The 19520-nt window shown below is 42.6% G+C and overlaps 1 protein-coding gene across 7 annotated transcripts in view; it reads left to right on the top strand.

Moving 5' to 3' along the window:
• DCLK2 (doublecortin like kinase 2) overlaps positions 1–19520 on the top strand; it is a 194985-nt gene that overhangs the window by 12890 nt on the left and 162575 nt on the right. For all 7 annotated transcript variants that reach the window (XR_008683063.2, XR_008683062.2, XM_055404803.2 and 4 more), the window contains exon 2: positions 10533–10864. Coding sequence is in view for 5 of the 7 variants with exons in the window: in XM_055404803.2 (XP_055260778.2) it covers positions 10533–10864 (332 nt within the window). In the remaining 2 variants the exon portion in view is untranslated. The remainder of the gene's footprint in view (positions 1–10532; positions 10865–19520) is intronic.

The raw sequence follows: 19520 nt of genomic DNA, 5'->3' as shown, positions 1-19520 counted from the left end.
CTCCTTTTGTGTCCTCAGCCCTGTCCTGCAGGAAAGACTATTATATTCATTTTGTGAAGGTGGCAGCAATGGTCCAGCATCCAGGTGACAGCAGTGAGTTTTGTGTCACTCTTCCAGTTCACCTAAGTTTAAATTCTGGATGTTGTATGGTTCGGATAGAAAACCCAATTAAGCTGTTTGCTGTGACAGGGTAGCAAGTCAGTCTTACTGTTCTTACTCTGTATTTTTCTTAACCAGCTTTGGTGTGGTTTAGATGGAGATACTCACGTTATTTCTGAGGAGGGCATGGCAACCCACTCCAGTATTCTTGCCTGGAGAATCCCCACGGACAGAGGAGCCTGTGGGGCCACGGTCCGTGACTGAGTGACTAAACACAGCACAGCACGCACTTTATTACCCACCCAGTAGGACAGTCGCTCAAATGTTGTACTTGATTAAGGGCGTTAACTCATCTTATAGATGCAACATACCCAAGTTTATTTTTCTTGGTTACATTCCTTTAGATGTAATTTTTTCCCTCAAGTTTGGAAGTTGGGAAAGAATTTAGGTTTTTAAGATTTTTTGGTGATATTGGACCTAAAGTGTCAGCCAGAGTTGTTTTTCTTTCCTCCTCTTTGTTATCGTATTTAAATCTGTGTGTGGGGAGGAGGGGGGAGGTTTTCTTTAAGCTTGATGAGTCCTTGCACTTTAGACTTGTAAACAAGGTTTCTTTTTCATCATGAAGTTCATTGCTTGCTTCTACTCCCAGAGTTAAGTATAGTCTTAGTGTCCAAGTTTTGTGTATCTGAGTTTCTGCCATGAACATCAAATAGTTTGTAAATATAGCTAATTAATGCTGTTAGACAGTTAATGTAAATATTTTAACAGAGGTGGATAGGTGACTTTCATAGTAACCGGTAGGGCTAAAACACAGTGTTGTGGAACCTCCAGCTGTGAATTTGCATTTAGCTATTTACAGTTTCTAACAGTAAGTGGCTCAGTGGTAAAGAATCTTCTTGCCAATGCAGGAGACATGGGTTTGATCCCTGGGTCAGGAAGATCCCCTGGAGAAGGAACTGGCAACCCACTCCAGTATTCTTACCTGGGAAATCCTTTGGACAGGGGAGCCTGGTGGACCACACAGTCCATAGGGTCGCAAAGGAGTCAGACCCGACTTAGCAACTAAACAACAGACTACAATAAGTTGACGTTTTAAATGTTGAGTTACTATAATTTAGCTATTAAAATATATGTCATGTATAATTCACACAAAAACACATATGCACACGTTTCATTGATTGGAAGACACATTTATTGGGGGCCTCCCTGATGGTTCAAACGGTGAAGAATCTGCCTGCAATGCAGGAGACACAGGTTCGATCCCTGTGTTGGGAAGATCCCCTGGAGAAGGAAATGGCAACCCCTGCAGTATTCTTGCCTGGAGAATTCCATGGACAGAGGAGCCTGGTGGGCTATAGTCCATAGGGTCTCAAAGAGTCAGACATTTCTGAGCAACTAACACTTTCACTTACGTTTATTGGACTAAAAACATGTCATGGTCTGAAATGAAAAAATTTCGGTAGATGCTAGGCAGCCCTCCCTGCCTGCTTGATTTCCTCTGTGCCCTAGGTTGCCCTCTGAGGGGCTTTCGTGACCTGAGAGTGTCTTGGACCACACATGACATCCTTCAGGAGCCTGGCCCAAGCCTTTCATGGTCATTATGTCGACACCTACACTGTGCAAATGTTTAACCTAGAAGCAATGCAAATCCAAACCGTGAGCTGTGCAGGTTTGCTCTGGAAATACGCATCTTCGTCATGACTTTGACAAATGTGTTTTGGGTGCCTCCTATGTACCAGGTTGGGGGCGGGAGGAGAAGGGGATGACGGAGAATGAGATGGCTGGATGGCATCACCGACTCTGTGGACATGAGTTTGAGTGAACTCCAGGAGTTGGTGATGGACAGGGAGGCCTGGCGTGCTGTGATTCATGGGGTTGCAAAGAGTCGGACACGACTGAGCGACTGAACTGAACTGAACTGATGTACCAGGTGCTGGGCTAGGAGTGGGGAACATGAAGAAGGGAGTGTCAGTGTTTTCAGGGAGCTTTCAGTCCGGCAGTGGCTTCTAACCAGATTGTGTTCAAAGTCAGCTGTGAAATGAGGAAGCCTTTCTCACATACTCCGGTCACACGCTCCAGTGTTTCCGGTTCAGATGGACTGTGGTGAGGCCTGGGTATCTGGGTTCTACAATAAAACCATCACACACACAAGAAATTCTCCCCTGAGGACCAGCAGAAGAGACAGATAAAGAATAAATGATTATGAGAGGTTAGCACAGTGTAGACTCCAGATACAGTAAGTACACCGAAGAGCGACATAATTTAAAAAATTTTGAAACTTATCTATAGAAAATTCATAAAATGTACATGTATAGCCCAGTGAGTTATTACGAAGTGAACACCTTTGTGACTCCTGTCAAGAAATAGAGTACTGGGAGTTCCCTGGCTGTCTAGTGATTAGGACTCTGTGCTTTCACTGCCAGGGCCCTGGTTCAGCCCCTCGTTGGGAAACTAAGACCCTGCAAGATGCATGGAGTGAAAAGAAAACTCAGGAGGATGTTGCCAGCATCTGAGAAGGGCTCCCTGTGCCCCTTCCTAGTTGCTGCGCTTCCCAAGTTTCAGTAGTCCGACGCCTGCTTTTCTCTGTGCTTTTACCTCTAATGAGGGCACCTCTTCTCAGTATAGTTCAGTTTTATTTGTTTTGAGTTTAAAGAAATTAAATCCTACTGCAGTCTATTCTTTTTTCATCTTTTGCTCACTGTTTGTAAAATTCATCCAAACTGTATGTAGTTTGTTTGTTCATTTCGTCACTGCATAGTAGTACATTATATGATCACACCAATGTCTATTCTCTTGCTGGACATGTGGGCTCATTGTCATCTTTGACTACTGAGCAACACTTCTGTAAACACATATGTGTGTGTGTAAACTCTGGTGCCCATATACACCAGTTTCTTTTTTAATTTATTTTAATTGGAGGCTAATTACTTTACAATATTGTAGTGTTTTTTTGCCATACATTGACATGAATCAGCCATGGGTGTGCATGTGTCCCCCATCCTGAATCCCCCTCCCACCTCCCTCCCCATCCCATCCCTCTGGGTCATCCCAGTGCACCAGCCCCGAGCATCCTGTATCATGCATCAAACCTGGACTGGAGATCCGTTCCACATATGATAATATACATGTTTCAATGCCATTCTCAGAAATCATCTCACCCTCTCCCTCTCCCACAGAGTCCAAAAGACTGTTCTATACACCTGTCTCTTTTGCTGTCTCGCATACGGGGTTACCGTTACCATCTTTCTAAATTCCATATATATGCATCAGTATACTGTATTGGTGTTCTTCTTTCTTACCTACTTCACTCTGTATAACAGGCTCCAGTTTCATCCACCTCATCAGAACTGATTCTTTCTAGTGGCTGCCATATACTCTGGTTTCTTCAGGGAATCTTCCTGGGGTGGAAACCTGTATGATGTGTACATTGTCAGCTTACCTATCACTAGGTAATGCCCACCTGTTTTTCCTCAGTGATTGAACCAGTTTAAAGTACATGGAAGTTCCAACAATATGTCAAAATTCCTATTGCTTTGCCTCCTTGCCAGGGGTGATGAATCTTGACTGGTCAGTAAAAAAAAAAAAAAAAAAGGTAAGGAGAGAGGAAGAGGAAGGCTGTTTCAGGTGTATGAGTGAGAATGAGAAAGAGGGTGCGGTGAGTTTGGGAGGAAAGTGCGTGCACCCTGGTGTGACAGCACCTTGGGAGCCTGGGTGGGAGTGGCGGGAGGTGAACGGAAGCGTGTGACATGCTGGGGAGTTGGGCCTTTGTTCTAATGCAGCAGTATAGGTGAAAGATATCAGATCTACATTTTAAAAGCTTGCTGTGGCAGCTCTGTGGAGGGTGAGCTGGTGAGGCCTGCCACTAACCCCTCTAATCCAGGGAGACCTGAGAGAGGGCAGGGTTGGAGGGGTGGGCTTCCGGGATACTTAGGCCACTGTCAACAGTTTGGCTGATTCTGCTGAATGTGGGCAAAGAGGGAAGAGAGGCAGGAGTCTGGCTTTTTGCCTGGGTGACTGTGTAAGTGGTGTTGCATTAGGTTGGTGGATTCCAGAAGTGAAGCGTTTGAAGTCGAGTGGCGGTGCTGAGGAGTGAAGTTAGCTTCAGACATGGCATTCGGGATAACCACACTTACCTGGTAGAGATGCTTTGTAAGTGGCCTGAACTCGAGGGGGCTGGACTGGAGATGTCCACAGCGTCCAGGTGGTTGTTGAAGCCATTTGCGGTAGATGCAGCTGCTCGCAGCGTCTGAGGAGGATGGGGTAGATGGAGGGTGGGAAGGGAATCTGACAAACAGACCGAGGAGGAGCACCAAAGAAGTGGGGTAGGCTGGAAGAAATTAGGTCGTGGAAGCCGAGGAAGAAAAGGGTTTGCAGGAGACAACTCGAGACTGGTGTCCAGCGCCCTCAGAAGACATCAAGTGACATTACAATATGTGCTTTGCTTGTGGCAGGAGAGAAGTGCTTGGGGTTAGGGTGTGTCAGCCGGCGAGGGGGGGTGGTGCGCAGGAAGCAGAGGTGATGCTGCAGGGGCGTAGGAGCAAAATGTGGGAGGAAGTGGGGAAGGCAGCTGAGTACTGTCCAGCTGGGCGCTGTGTGTGTTAGTTGCTCAGTCGTGTCCAACTCTTTGCAACCCCATGGACTGTAGCCCACCAGGCTCCTCTGTCCATGGGATTCTCCAGGCCAGAATACTGGAGTGGGTTGCCATTCCCTTCTCCAGGGGATCTTTCCAACCCGGGGATCGAACCCAGGTCTTCTGCACTGCAGACAGATCCTTTACCGTCTGAGCCGCCAGGGAGTGAATGGAACCATCAGGTGGAGTGGGACGGGGAATCAAGACGGGGAGGATTTGTGTGTGGTAAGGTCAGAGACCCTTGAGTGTAATCCTGTGTGAACAAAGGAGAATGTGCTGATCTGAAACCTCAGCATGAGGGGCGGACAGGATCCAGATGTTGGGCGAGGGGCTTAGCATTGAATGGGGGAGAGTGCCCTCATCACTGAGAATGGCAAGGAGGTGAGAGAACTGGCCAGATTGAAGCGTGCCTGTAAGAGATGGAGGTGTTCAGAGAAGCAGGGTTCGGGAAGGTCCTAGCTTCTTGCCTCTTAAAGAGGAGGCAGCTCATTTGGTTAAGTAGGGATGAAAGTTAATGGTTACAGGTATGCAGGTTACATTACACAGCTGTTGACGGTCGGTCTGTCAGCCTGCTCGGTGTGAAGTTATCGGGAGCATCTCTGAACAGATGCCAGTGGTAGGAAGCCACAGCCATGCCTCTGGAGAGAGTCAGAAGGCAGAAATCTTTCTATTCCGCACGGTGCTTGAAGACAGGGTGATGTGTAACCACCTCCTGCTTCTATCCATCCTTCTACACAGAAAACGAATCCTTTAAAAAAAAAAAAGGTTCATTGAGGTACGGTCGACTAACAATGTTCGTTTTAGGCATGAAACGTAGTGATTGAGCACTTTCACAGATTACACACCGTACAATATTATTGTAAAATGTCGGTTACATGCCTTGTGGTGTATCTCACAGTCCTGTGACTGACTGACTTTCTAACTGGTGGTTTGTAACTGTTAATCCTCTTCACCTGTCTTGTCACTTTCCCAACTCCTCTCCCCTCTGATGACCGCTGGTTTGCTCCTGTATACGAATCCTCTTCTATATAGTATTCTTGTGATGATAATTTATAACATGATTTCCCACCAGTGTGTTATGGTCAAAGAACTGTTTTTAGAGATGGAATATGTCTGAGTGTGTTTGCGTGTGTCTCTTCAGCTAAAGACCACCAAGAGCGTACCCAGAGTTGAGCTGAGTTTCCCACTTGTGGCAGCAAGCCGGAGTGGACCCCACAGGACACCTCAGGGCAGCTCAGGAGGAGGCGTGACAGCCGTCAGAGAAAGTGGGCTTTGGGAGGATAATTTCAGGGAGGTTCTAAGGAAGCAGGGACTCATTCTGTATTGGGTGTTGTCAGAAGGACAGTTCTGTGACTCAGTGTCTTACTAGGTGTTATAGTGAGGGCAGACTAGACTGAGGAGCAAGCTGGAGTTGGTGAAGAAGTGGCAGTCACTGAGCCTTGCTTTGTGTCACTGTCACCTCAGTGGCTTCATCTGATACAGATATTCTGTGAAGTGATACCCACAGAGGAGCACAGGTTGGACCCTCTCAGACCAGACCCTGAGATCTCGCTGTGACTGTCAGATCAATTCTGACCATCCTCAGGGATGGCTTTACCTTTGATATATCCATGTATGATATTTAGGTGTATACATAACACATTTATAACTTTCATTTTAAATGAGATGTTTATTCCTTGTTTTGGTGAGTGTGTAATATTTCTTGGTACAAGTTTAAAAGATTCTCTGATGAGTTAGGGGAACAAGGTCGTGAGGAAAGAAGCGCCCGGTTTGCAGCCACCGTTTCTTCTGCCTTCAGTCGCTGCATCTTTCGCAGAGCTTCCACCAGCGCTGTGCTGGGACAGAGCATCCAGAGATTCACATCCTCTGGGGTCCATAGGAGCCACTGTAAGGACGGTGCAGGGAAGAGTATACTTTCAGTGGAAAGTATAGTGGAGATTTCTAGCTGTGATGACTTGGTTCTTTGGGTTTGGATTTGCTATACCTTTCTTAATAGTAAGACATCAACCACTTAAAAAATAATCAATGAGACAGATAGGAAGAGGAGCATATTAAGAGGTGGAATCTCTTAAAAGCATCAAACTCTTGAACTCAGCATCCTAGATATGTTTGTGAATAAACTTATGGCATAAATCCTTAATGCCTCTTCTCTGGAATATGAAAGTGAAACTAAAGTTGCTCAGTTGTGTCCAACTGTTTGCAACCCTGTGGTATGCAGCCTGCCAGGCTCCTCTGTCCATGGGATTCTCCAGGCAAGAATACTGGAGTGGGTTGCCATTTCCTTCTCCAGGGGATCTTCCCAACCCAGGGATTGAACCTCTGTCTCCCGCACTGTGGGCAGAATCTATACTGTCAGAGCTACCAGGATGATAATTGAGCTTATTGTGTGCTCAATAAATGTGCTTATTACATTTTATTTGGCTAATATTGCATTATTACTTTCTTTATTAAATATGTGATTTAAAAGAAAACAAATTCTCTCACAATGTAGCATTTTATCCATATACCAGGGTTCATTACTTGAGGATATACTTTTTCAGCTGTGTCATTAGCATAAAATGCACTGCCACTTGGAAAACTTGTTTTCTCTCTGGAGAATGTGTAGGAAACAGAAGATTCTTTCACTGACCCGGGGGCAAGTAGGTGGTGATGCGGGCAGAGAGGAGGGATATTTTTAGGAATATTTAGAAGGTTAATAGGACATTGTACAACAGTGATGCTCCAATAAACTCCTTTTCTTGGTGTTTGTTTATTTCGGTTGTAAGGAGTCTTGGTTGCTGTGCACAGGCTTCCTCTAGTTGCGAGCAGCGGGGGCTACTCTCTAGCTGTGATGAGCGGCTTCTCATTGTGGTGGCTCCCCTGTTGCAGAGCATAGGCTCTAAGGCAGCGGGCTCAGCAGTTGCGGCCCTTGGGCTCCAGAGTGCTGGCTCAGTAGCTGTGGTGCATGGACTTAGCTGCCGTGTGGCGTTTGGGATCTTCCCGGACTAGGGATAGAACCGGTGTCCCTTGCATTGCAGGGCAGATTCTTAACCACTGGAGCACCAGGGAAGTCCAAAATCTTTTTTTAAGAGAGAAATATTTAGAAGATAAAGCAGATGGAACTTGATATCAGAATATAGTTTGTAGGGAAAACCGTAAGGGTGAGGATGATGCCTAGGTCTCTGGCTGAGGAGTTGCATAGGAAGTGATGTTCCTCACCAGGATGGGGAAAAAGGGAGAAGTGACACATTGGCAGGGGGTAACATATTTTAAACAGAAATCCCCACAGAAGCATAAATCTGGTTGTTGGAAGACTGATTGCTTCTATTCAATCTTGTAGTTGCCTGGTGTCTAAAGAAGCATAAAATTTTATTGTTTAATAGCAGGAACTGTAACTGCCTTAGGAACCAAAGTTTGTAAGTGCTTTTGTCCATATATTCTGTCCCTGTAGGCAGATCTGTGTAAATGACAGAATTGTAGTCAGGAGATTGATGGAGGGGAACCAGGGGAGGTAGCTGAGGCATCTCAGTGGCTACTTTGTCAAGGTGTGACATCTGTATATAGGGATTTCTGTGTCCAGAATACAGAAACTCAGGGCCGACCTCAAAATCACGTCTTGAAACTTTGTGCTGAAACATTGAGTGCCGAGGATGCCGAGGTGTGTTTGCTGTCACAGGGGCACCTGTCATGTGAGCAGGCCCTCCATGTTAATGGTGCGGGGAAAGTCTGGGCTGAACAGAAGGGTGCTCTGTGAACGGTTGTGTCTGCCGTGGGTGCAGAGCAGGATGAGGCTCTGTTCAGCAGGCATTAGTCAGGCCAGGTTCAGAACTTTACATATTTATTATAGAACCGATCCACAATTTTTTCATAGAAACATTATGAAGAAGGGAACAGAGAGGAAGGAAGTAAAAATTTATCTGTAACCACACACAAAATTGAGAGACGGGCTTTCCTTACCTGTTTTCATTCTGGCATTCTGAACTCGTGTAAAGAGGCAAAAGGAAAATTTTAAAGGCAGCTTTCCTGATTGACATTTCAGCTTTGCAGGGGCTAGTTTGATCAGGGTAATCTGACATGTTAAATTAGCACTTGTTTTGCCATTGTCATTTCTCTTTATGTTTGGAAAGACTCTCCCCTAGCTGATTTAAAGAACAATCGCTTTTTCTTGCTGAGATTCCTTCTTTTATCTTCCAACTTAATATTGTGGATCAAACATGCAATTAAGCTTTATCATAGGTAAAAATAGTAAGTTTTTCAATGTGAGAATGATTTTCTCTATAAAATTAAAGCAGGATTGTAATGCTTTATTTTAGCTCGTGAATACATGTATCTGATGTATAGTTTCATTTTACTAAATTTACACTTACTTTTGGATTACATGCCATTTTCCCACATTGTGAAAAATGATAAACCTACAGAGAAGGAAAATCTCCGAATGGTAATGGTTGGGCTGGATTTCAGAGTATGGGTGAAGAAGCAGCGGTGAAACCCGAGACTGGCTCCCTGCCTTGTTGGGGGTGGTGGCCCAGCTGAACCTTGAAACAGAAGACGCTGCTCCTCACTTCAGACACTTTTGTGTCCCTTCTGTCACTGAATTGTTCACATACCTTTGGGAATCTTTGCGTTCTCCATTAATTAAGACTTCAAAGCATTCTGATAATAGTTAAAAATATTTGCATTAATAGGTTCTCCTCAAGAATTCCCCGCTACTATTTTGGTTATTTTGTTTTTAGCATTTAAGGCTTGTATCATCTATTTAGAATGAGTCCATTATATTACATATGTGAAAAAAAGTGAATTCTTTTTGAGTTAGAAGATACTTGAGAGAAAATCTTAGCGTGTAATCCTTCTATCTTTTATACCAGGAAGTTGAGACTAAAAGAATTGGGTGACTTCTGTGTTTCCTGAGAGAAAAATTGTGATTTTTTTTTTCAATATATAATTTTGGAACTTAATGAACATTTGGATCAGTTTAACCAATTGAAAAATAATACAGTTGTTATGTTTTACTTGGTAAAAATTAAGCCGAAGACTACATGAGTAATGAACACATCATTTTAACTAATAATCCTTCCTTATTTAAGTAAACATTGAAAAGTTTATCTATTTAAACTAATTATTTTAAACTCATTCTGCCATTAAGAAAAAAAATTCTTGTGGTTTATTTCATTGAGCTGACAAAACTCTTGCTTCATTTTTGTAGTTTCGTTAATTGAGTAAATGGTCATATAACTGAATATAATTTAGTCAGCTCTGCAAATTTTGTGGAAATTTTTCTTTGAGGGCTGAAATACATAATTGGAAAGAGGAGGAAAACAGTTTTACTTCTTTATGTGACTATATTATCTTGTGATACAGTTATTTCTTCCAGAATGAGACATTAAAAATTAGTTAATGGACTTTTGTAAGCAAGAAGTACCTTAGAATTCACCTGGTTCAACAACTTCCCTTTAGAGGCAATGATGCTGAGAAGCAAAGTGCAGGAAATTCCCCAGTGGTCCAGTAGTTAGGACTCTGTACTTTCACTGCTGAGGGTATGGGTTTGATCCCTGATCAGGGAACTAAGGTCTCACAAGCCGCTCTGTGCAGGGTGGCGTGTGACCAGAAAGAAACTCAGATCTTTAGTTTCTTTGCCCAGTGCGTTTCACTCACGCACACATTATGAATCGCATCACACAGGATGGTATTATAAAGAAAGGGGTGTGGGGAGAGTGCTGAGTCTGTTAAGTCAAAGAGTCACTCAATGGACTTAGAGCATTTGTGCTTCATAGAAAACGCTTCTACGGTGGGAATAATTACATTGATAAACCTGATTTCTTTTTAGGTGAGAGTTACGTCTGCGCGTCAAATGAACCGTTTCGTAAAGTGGACTACACCAAAAACGTTAATCCGAACTGGTCTGTGAACATCAAGGGTGGGACCACCCGCTCAGCTCCTCCCTCCTCAGTGAAGAGTGAAGTAAAAGAAAGTAAAGATTTCATCAAGCCCAAATTAGTGACTGTGATTCGAAGTGGAGTGAAGCCTAGAAAAGCTGTGCGGATCCTCCTGAATAAGAAGACGGCTCACTCCTTCGAACAGGTCTTAACAGACATCACCGAAGCCATTAAGCTGGACTCAGGAGTGGTGAAGAGGCTCTGCACGCTGGACGGGAAGCAGGTAGGGTGTTTCTAGCCCCGCACGCCCTGGCTTGCTTTTAAACCCTCTCTGTGCCACAGGAGTTACGTAGTTAACAATATGAACGTCATAGTTCACTAGAAATGATTCTCCTGGTTGTGCCTGTGAGGAGTGTGTGCGTGTTGGTCTTTATCATGAAAAATGTAAGCAAGCAGCTTCCTTGTCTCTTTTAGTATCTCAAAAGAGATGTAGAGAAATCTATCATAAACTTTTTGAAATATAGTGTTACTGTTGTTTAGCAAAGTGATTCAGTTATACATATATATGTGTACACATTCTTTTTTAAATATTCTTTTCTGTTATGGTTTAATCGTAGGATATTGAATATAGTTCTCTGTGCTGTGCAGTAGGGCCTTTCTGTTTATGCATTCTGTATATAAAAGCTTCCGTCCGCTAACCTCAACCTCCCACTCTATGCGTCCCCCAGCCCCCTCCCCTTGGCAACCATGAGTCTGTTCTCTTGGGGAAGGCAATGGCACGCCACTCCACTCCAGTACTCTCGCCTGGAGAATCCCAGGGACGGGGGAGCCTGGTAGGCTGCAGTCCATGGGGTCGCTAAGAGTCAGACACGACTGAGAGACTTCACTTTCACTTTTCACTTTCATGCATTGGAGAAGGAAATGGCAACCCACTCCAGTGTTCTTGCCTGGAGAATCCCAGGGACAGGGGAGCCTGGTGGGCTGCCATCTATGGGGTCACACAGACTCAGACACGTCTGAAGTGACTTAGCAGCAGCAGCACTCTGTTCTCTGTGTCCATGTTTCTGTTTCATAGGTAGGTTCATTTGTGTCATATTTTAGATTCCAAACAAAAGTGATATCATCTGGTATTTACCTTTATTCTGACTTCACTTTAGTACAATGATCTCTAATTGCGTCCGTGTGGCTGCAAATGGCATTGCTTCCTCCTTTTCATGGCTGAGTAATATTCTGTTGTGTATATGTAGCACGTCTTTATCCACTCATCTGTTGATGGACCTTTAGGTTGTTTCCATGTCTTGGCTATTGTGAATAGTGCTGCTGTGAACACAGGGGTGCATGTATCTTTTTGAATCATAGTTTTCTCTGGATGTTTGCCCAGGAGTGGGATTGCTGGATCATATGATAATTCTGCTTTTAGTTTTCTGAGGAACATCCATACTGTTTTCCATGGTAGTTGTACCAGCCTAGAGGGAAATGTGAACTTCTGATGGAAGAATGTAAGTTGAAAAGGCTGCTACATGAAATGAAATATTCTTTATTTAAGAATAAAACATCTATTGACCAGTAGAGTCATTATGAGTTTGGGTAAATCACAGAAGTGAAAGTTAAAGTTATTTAATGCTTTTAGGAAAGTCTTTCCTGCCTACTTATTATAATATAGAAAATATGTTTCAAAAATGTACTTTATTAGGAATGTCCATGTGAGCTTCATAGGGAACAGTGGAGGTAATTAAGCAGCATTTCTGAAAAATCTACCCAAATTACACAGGAATATGCAGGCCAAATGTAGCAATATACCAGGGAACCTAATATGCTAAAAAAAAGTTGAGTCGATTGCAAGAATGCATAAATAGCAGATATACAAATACTGAGCTTCACCACAATCAGATTATCATTTCTAAAAAGAAACATGAGACTTCCAAAATGTATTTTTTCCTAACTTCAGTAGTTATTTAGATTTACATTGTATTAAGCATTTTAGTTTCCAGCATTCAGTTTGTTACTTCATTCCATTTTATTTCTTCCCTCAAACATACTTAATTTATTTTGAAGTGTTTGGCTTGTGTAGCGCTGAGAATGAATAATAAAAAACACTGGAACAATGTCTTCTGTAAAAACATAATTAGTTTCTAATTTTCTAAGACCAGATCTAGTTACTGGGTTGTTATCTTAAACAAAATTTTATACAGTAGATTCTGAAAGTTCTAGTACATGATAGTAAGTTTACAATGACTTTATTGATTAAAATTAATAGTGAGAAGGCATAACATTTCATAGAAGCCTGTCCCAAAATAAGTTCACAATATGAATGGAAATAGACACTTTGCATTTTAAGTTAGTAGCACAGCAGAACACAAAACACCTTAAGATTCATTTTGCAAGTAAGTGAAAAAAAATTAGACCACAGGACAGAAGGGAGATTTGGTAAATCTAATTGTTGGTGGACACGTAGAAGACAAGGAGTGGGGAGACAGATGTTTAAGATACCTAACAAAAGGAAAAATGAAAATCAAAGGTGCTGCAAATTAGAAAACATAAATAGAGTATAAACTGGAATTCCGTAAAGCTTTTATAAGCAGAAACCGATTTGGAAATCTCCAGATGAATGTTGTTCAGGGAAAATGTAAATAAACTATAGAAGTTGAACATCTAATTGAAATAGAAATCACTGAAATTTTAGCATTCAGAAAATTGTCTTTGAAAAGACTCCAGGTAGAAATATTTATATGTAAAAATGTTAAGTATGCGCATGCAACACAAATCACCAACATATTAAAGACTATTGTTATAAGTAGACTTGTGACAGAAATTAAAGGATGGCTTACTATTAAGAAACCTTTTCATACATGAGGTCTAGAGGAAAAAGCATAGTAGTACACACAGTCCCAAAAAAATGTCACAAAGGCATTGACAAAATACAAATCTATATTCTGTTGAAGATTTAGTAGTAAAATGGGGGATGAGTTCTTTAACACACTAAGAAAAATTCTTACCTGAAACAAAAGCCCACGTCAGTTCAGTTCAGTTGCTCACGTGTCTGACTCTTTGGACCCCATGAACTGCAGCACGCCAGGCCTCCCTGTCCATCACCAACTCCCGGAGTTCACTCAAACTCATGTCCGTTGAGTCGGTGATGCCATCCAGCCATCTCATCCTTTCTCATCCCCTTCTCCTCCCGCCTTATATCTTTCCCAGCATCAGAGTCTTTTCAGATGAGTCAGCTCTCCGCATCAGATGGCCAGAGTATTGGAGTTTCAACTTCAACATCAGTCTTTCCAATGAACATTCAGGACTGATTTCCTTTGGGATTGACTGGTTGGATCTCCTTGCAGTCCAAGGGACTCTCAAGAGTCTTCTCCAACACCACAGTTCAAAAGCATCAATTCTTCGGCACTCAGCTTTCTTTGTAGTCCAACTCTCACATCCATACATGACTACTGGAAAAACCATAGCCTTGACTAGACTGACCTTTGTTGACTAAATAATGTCTCTGCTTTTTAATATGCTGTCTAGGTTGGAAAAAAAGTTATAACTTTTCTTCCAAGGAGTAAGCTTTTTACTGACCACATTTTGTCAGAACTCTCCACCATGACCCGTCCATCTTGGGTGGCCCTACATGGCATGGCTCATAGTTTCATTGAGTTAGACAAGGCTGTGGTCCATGTGATCAGATTGGTTAGTTTTCTGTGATTGTGGTTTTCAGTCTGTCTGCCTTCTGATGGAGAAGGATAAGAGGCTTATGGAAGCTTCCTGATGGAAGAGACTGACTGAGGGGGATACTGGGTCTTGTTCTGATGGGCAGGGCCATGCTCAGTAAATCTTTAATTCAATTTTCTGTTATGGGTGGATCTGTGTTCCCTCCCTGCTATTTACCTGGGGCTAAACTATGGTTGATGCTAAAGCTGAAACTGCAATACTTTGGCCACCTCATGCGACGAGTTGACTCACTTGAAAAGACTCTGATGCTAGGAAAGGTTGGGGGCGGAGGAGAAGGGGACGACAGAGAATGAGATGGCTGGATGGCATCACTGACTCTGTGGACATGAGTTTGAGTGAATTCCGGGAGTTGGTGATGGACAGGGAGGCCTGGCGTGCTGTGATTGATGGGGTCGCGGAGAGTCGGACATGACTGAGCGACTGAACTGAACTGAAACTATGGTAGAGCCCCCAAAAATAAAGTCTACCACTGGTTCCACTGTTTCTCCGTCTATTTGCCATGAAGTGATGGGGCCAGATGCCATGATCTTTGTTTTCTGAATGTTCAGCTTTAAGTCAACTTTTTCACTTTCATCAAGAGACTCTTTAGTTCTTCTTCACTTTCTGCCTTAAGGATGGTGTCATCTGCGTATCTGAGGTTATTGATATTTCTCCCGACAATCTTGATTCCAACTTGTGCTTCTTTCAGCCCAGCTTTCCTCATGATATACTCTGCATAGAAGTTAAATAAGCATTGTGACAATATACAACGTTGACGTACTCCTTTTCCTATGTGGAACCAGTCTGTTGTTCCATGTCCAGTTCTAACTGTTGCTTCCTGACCTGCATACAGGTTTCTCAAGAAGCAGATCAGGTGGTCCTAGTATTCCCATCTCTTTCAGAATTTTTCAGAGTTTATTGTGATCCACACGGTCAAAGGCTTTGGCATAGTCAATAAAGCTGTAGATGTTTTTCTGGAACTCTTTTACTTTTTCGATGATCCAGCAGATGTTGACAATTTGATCTCTGGTTCCTCTGCCATTTCTAAAACCAGCTTGAATATCTGGAAGTTCACAGTTAACCTATTGTTGAAGCCTGGCTTGGAGAATTTTGAGTGTTACTTTACTAGTGTGTGAGATGAGTGCAATTGTGCTGTAGTTTGAGCATTCTTTGGCATTGCCTTTCTTTGGGATTGGAATGAAACTGACCTTTTCCAGTCCTGTGGCCACTGCTGAGTTTTCCAAATTTGCTGGCATATTGAGTGCAGCACTTTCACAGCATCGTCTTTTAGGATTTGAAATAGCTCAACTGTAGATGGTGACTGCAGCCACGAAATAAAAAGGTACTTACTCCTTGGAAGAAAAGTTATGCCAATTAGACAGTATTTTAAAAAACTGAGACATTGCCAACAAAGGTCCATTGAATTAAGGCTATGGTTTTTCCAGTAGTCATGTATGGATGTGAGAGTTGGACTACAAAGAAAGCTGAGCAACGAAGAATTGATGCTTTTGAACTGTGGTGTTGGAGAAGACTCTTGAGAGCCCCTTGGACTGCAAGGAGATCCAACCAATCCATCCCAAAGGAAATCAGTCCTGAATGTTCATTGGAAGGACTGATGTTGAAGCTGAAACTGCAATTCTCTGGCCACCTGATGCGAAGAACGGATTCATTTGAAAAGACCCTGATTCTGGGAAAGATTGAGGGTGAGAGGAGAAGGGGACGACAGAGGACGAGATGGTTGGATAGCATCACCAACTCAATGGACATGAATCTGAGTGAACTCCAGGAGTTGGTGATGGACAGGGAGGCCTGGCGTGCTGCAGTCCTTAGGGTCGCAAAGAGTTGGACACGACTGAGCCACTGAACTGAACTGAAACTGGTGGAGGTAATGAAGATAATCATGACCTCCCTCAAAAGATCCCATGCATGCTCTGCTACAGTCTGTGCCCCCAACCCTGCAGCAGGCCACCACCGATCCATGCCTTCGCCGGAGGCTCCCAGACACCCACAGGCAAGTCTCCTGTGGGGTCACTGTCCTTTCTCCTGGGTCCTGGAGCACAAGGTTCTGTTGTCCCTCCAAGAGTGTGTTTTCCAGTCCTGTGGAAGTTCTGGCAGCTCTGTGGTCGGGTTAATGGCAACCTCCTCCAAGAGGAGCTATGCCATCCCCACACCCAGGGCCCCGTCCCTGCGGCAGACCACTGCCGGACCTCCACAGGAGACGCTCACGGTTCGGTCTCAGCTCTGTGGGGCCCCTGGGTCCTGGTGCGCACAAGGTTTGTTTGAGCCCTCTGAGCATCTCTGGTGGGAATGGGGTTTGATTCTGAACGTGAATTCGCCCCTCCTACCATCTTGTTGGGGCTTCTCCTTTGCCCTTGGACGTGGGGTATCTTCTCACAGCTGTTCCAGTGCCTACCGTCTTACTGGGGTTTCTGTGATCTTGGATGTGCAGTATCTCCACATGGCTGGTCCAGTGAAGCTCAGCAGTCGCTCCAGACCTTAGACGTGGGGTATCTATTCATGCTGCTCCAGTGAAGCGCAGCCGCTGCTCCTGCCTTGGATGTGGGAGATCTCAAAAGCCCATGCATTGGTAAACAGATGAGTTACAGGAAGTGTTTCTATGACAATCAGGTACAAGATAAGGATGCCTGCTAGCACCTGGTACTGTCAGTTTGATTTTTGTTCTTGTTCCATCATTCAGTCATGTCCAACTGTGACCCTATGGACTGGAGCACGCCAGGCCTCCCTGTCCATCACCAACTCCTGGAGTTTACTCAGACTCATGTACATCGAGTCAGTGATGCCATCCTACCATCTCATCCTCTGTCATCGCCTTCTCGTCCTGCCTTCAATCTTTCCCAGCATCAGGGTCTTTTCTAATGAGTCGGTTCTTCGCATCAGGTGGCCAAAGTATTGGAGCTTCCACATCAGTCCTTCCAAAGAATATTCAGGATTGATTTCCTTTAGGATTGACTGGTTTGATCTCCTTGCAGTCCAAGGGATTCTCAAGAGTCTTATCCAGCACTGCAGTTTAAAAGCATCAGTTCTTTGGTGTTCAGCCTTCTTCATGGTTCAACTCTCATCAACTCTCCTGATTTTTATGTATTGTTTAATTGCAGTTTTCTAAGAATGTAAATGAGATTGTTTTGGAGTGAGGAGAGCAATACCTGACAAAGTGGTTTTAAAAGTTAATCTGGAAAAATAAGCAGGAAAATTTTGGAAATAATGATTCATTGGCTGTCATGCTGCCATATATCAAATCCACATCCTCATAACCGTACAAAAAATAAGCTCCATGTGTCTTAAACATATAGATGTCAAAATGAGCCGAAAGAACAAAAGGATGATATGTCAGTAGTTGGAATGGGAAAGGATTTTCTAAGTATGAAAGTAGTGGAAAAATTAATTATGAAGGGAAGGTTGATTGGTTAGGCATAACAATTTTAAATTTCTAGATGTCACGGAAGGATTATGTACATTTGCATTGAGTCATAGTAGTTTAATATGAAAAAACTACCAATGAAAAAGTGGATCAAAGGCCAGACAATTTGAGAAGATAGGATTATGACTTGTAAGCATAAAAAAGTTCGGTGTCACTAACAAAAATGTAAATTAAGACAAGGAGATATTAATATTTAAAGTTGATCATTTTTTAAAAAAAGAAAATATTATTGTTTAATGTGCAGTGAGTTGGCATTTCCAAAGAGTGGAGGTGTACTCCACCTCATTATCTTTATGGGAAGCAGTTTTTTTGTGTAACTTCAAAATATTTTTACTATTTGAACTAGTAAATTACCTTCTAGGAATTTATCCTAAATAACAGAAGAACAAACATAACTGTGCATAAAAATTTTCATGCTAGCAGTCAGATCAAATGGAAATAATTTAAAATCTCTAAAGTAAAAGGCAGTTAAATGGTATTACCATAAGATTTATGTGTAGCAGGTATTGAAAATTGTGGTGGGGGAATATTTAAAGACAAAAGAAAATGTTAAGTGGAAAAAGCAAGGAATAAGCACTAATATGTTTTCAATTTTGTGTTAAGCAAGAAAAGTAGAGGAAGAATTTTTTTTTAATGAATTCAGAAGGCAACAAAATTTATAGTTACTATCAGAAATCCAGCATTTGCTGTTTTGATTTCCACTGCTGCTTTTTCATTTTGGAAGGACTGGTGCTAAAGCTGAAACTCCAATACTTTGGCCACCTCATGCAAAGAGTTGACTCACTGGAAAAGACTCTGATGCTGGGAAGGATTGGGGGCAGGACGAGAAGGGGACGACAGAGAATGAGATGGCTGGATGGTATCACTGACTCAATGGACATGAGTTTGAGTGAACTCCGGGAGTTGGTGATGGACAAGGAGGCCTGGCATGCTGTGATTCATCGGGTCGCAAAGAGTCGGTCACAACTGAGTGACTGAACTGAACTGAACTGAACTTCTTTTTCGTGTCTGCTTAGAAGCAGAAACTCAAGCACTGAGAAAGAAAATAAGACTGATTTCAATCAGATCATAGAAATTAAAACATTTGAGTTAATCACTGAGATTTTGGCATGTGGTTACTGAATGTTACATGTATCATTTTTGTCACCATTCATGTCTTAAAAGATTAAAACACTATTTCCCATGTGCAAAGAAAAGAGATTTTTAAACTTTGAAATAAGATGTTGATTTGGAAAAATTATAGATTTCAGTTTTGATACACCCAGCTTTGGATATTATATTTTCAGATTGCCAGGTACCCTTAAAAACTGTAGTTTTCTGGGCATGGATTCAACATTTGTACTGTAGGTGGACTTATTATTTAAAATATCAAGTCTGTCTTTTTGTTGGTTTTATAAGTGTGAAGAGATTAAATCTTGCTTTGAAATAGCCTGAGATTTGTCTTGTGCTTAAGATTAATGCAAACCTTTAAGTGGTCAGTGTTCATTTTGATTTTTTTTCCCCCAGAAAATGAATTTTTCAAAACTATCTGCTCTCTAAAAACTCTCAAAAAAAGAACAGCTTTGCTTAGGTGATAAGAAAGGATCTAAAATGTGTTCATGAATTGTCTCTGCACAAAATTTTAGACTATCTCCCTTGACTTTAATGTTCTTTTTCCTGGTTACTTCCTACTCATATTTTGTTCTGGCTTTAATTAGTCTGGTCTTTGACACAAGGATAGAGGCTAAACAATTTGTAGGCAATTAATCATTTCATCACGAACAGTCTAGTGATCCCATTCTGACACCTGTGCTAGAGTTTT

This window comes from Moschus berezovskii, chromosome 19 (genome assembly GCF_049115385.1).
Source record: "Moschus berezovskii isolate FMDL1 chromosome 19, NW_MosBer_1.0, whole genome shotgun sequence".
Classification (NCBI taxonomy): Eukaryota; Metazoa; Chordata; class Mammalia; order Artiodactyla; family Moschidae; genus Moschus; species Moschus berezovskii.
The sequence above is the reverse complement of the archived record's forward strand: the minus strand, read 5'-3'. Positions and strand labels throughout refer to the sequence as shown.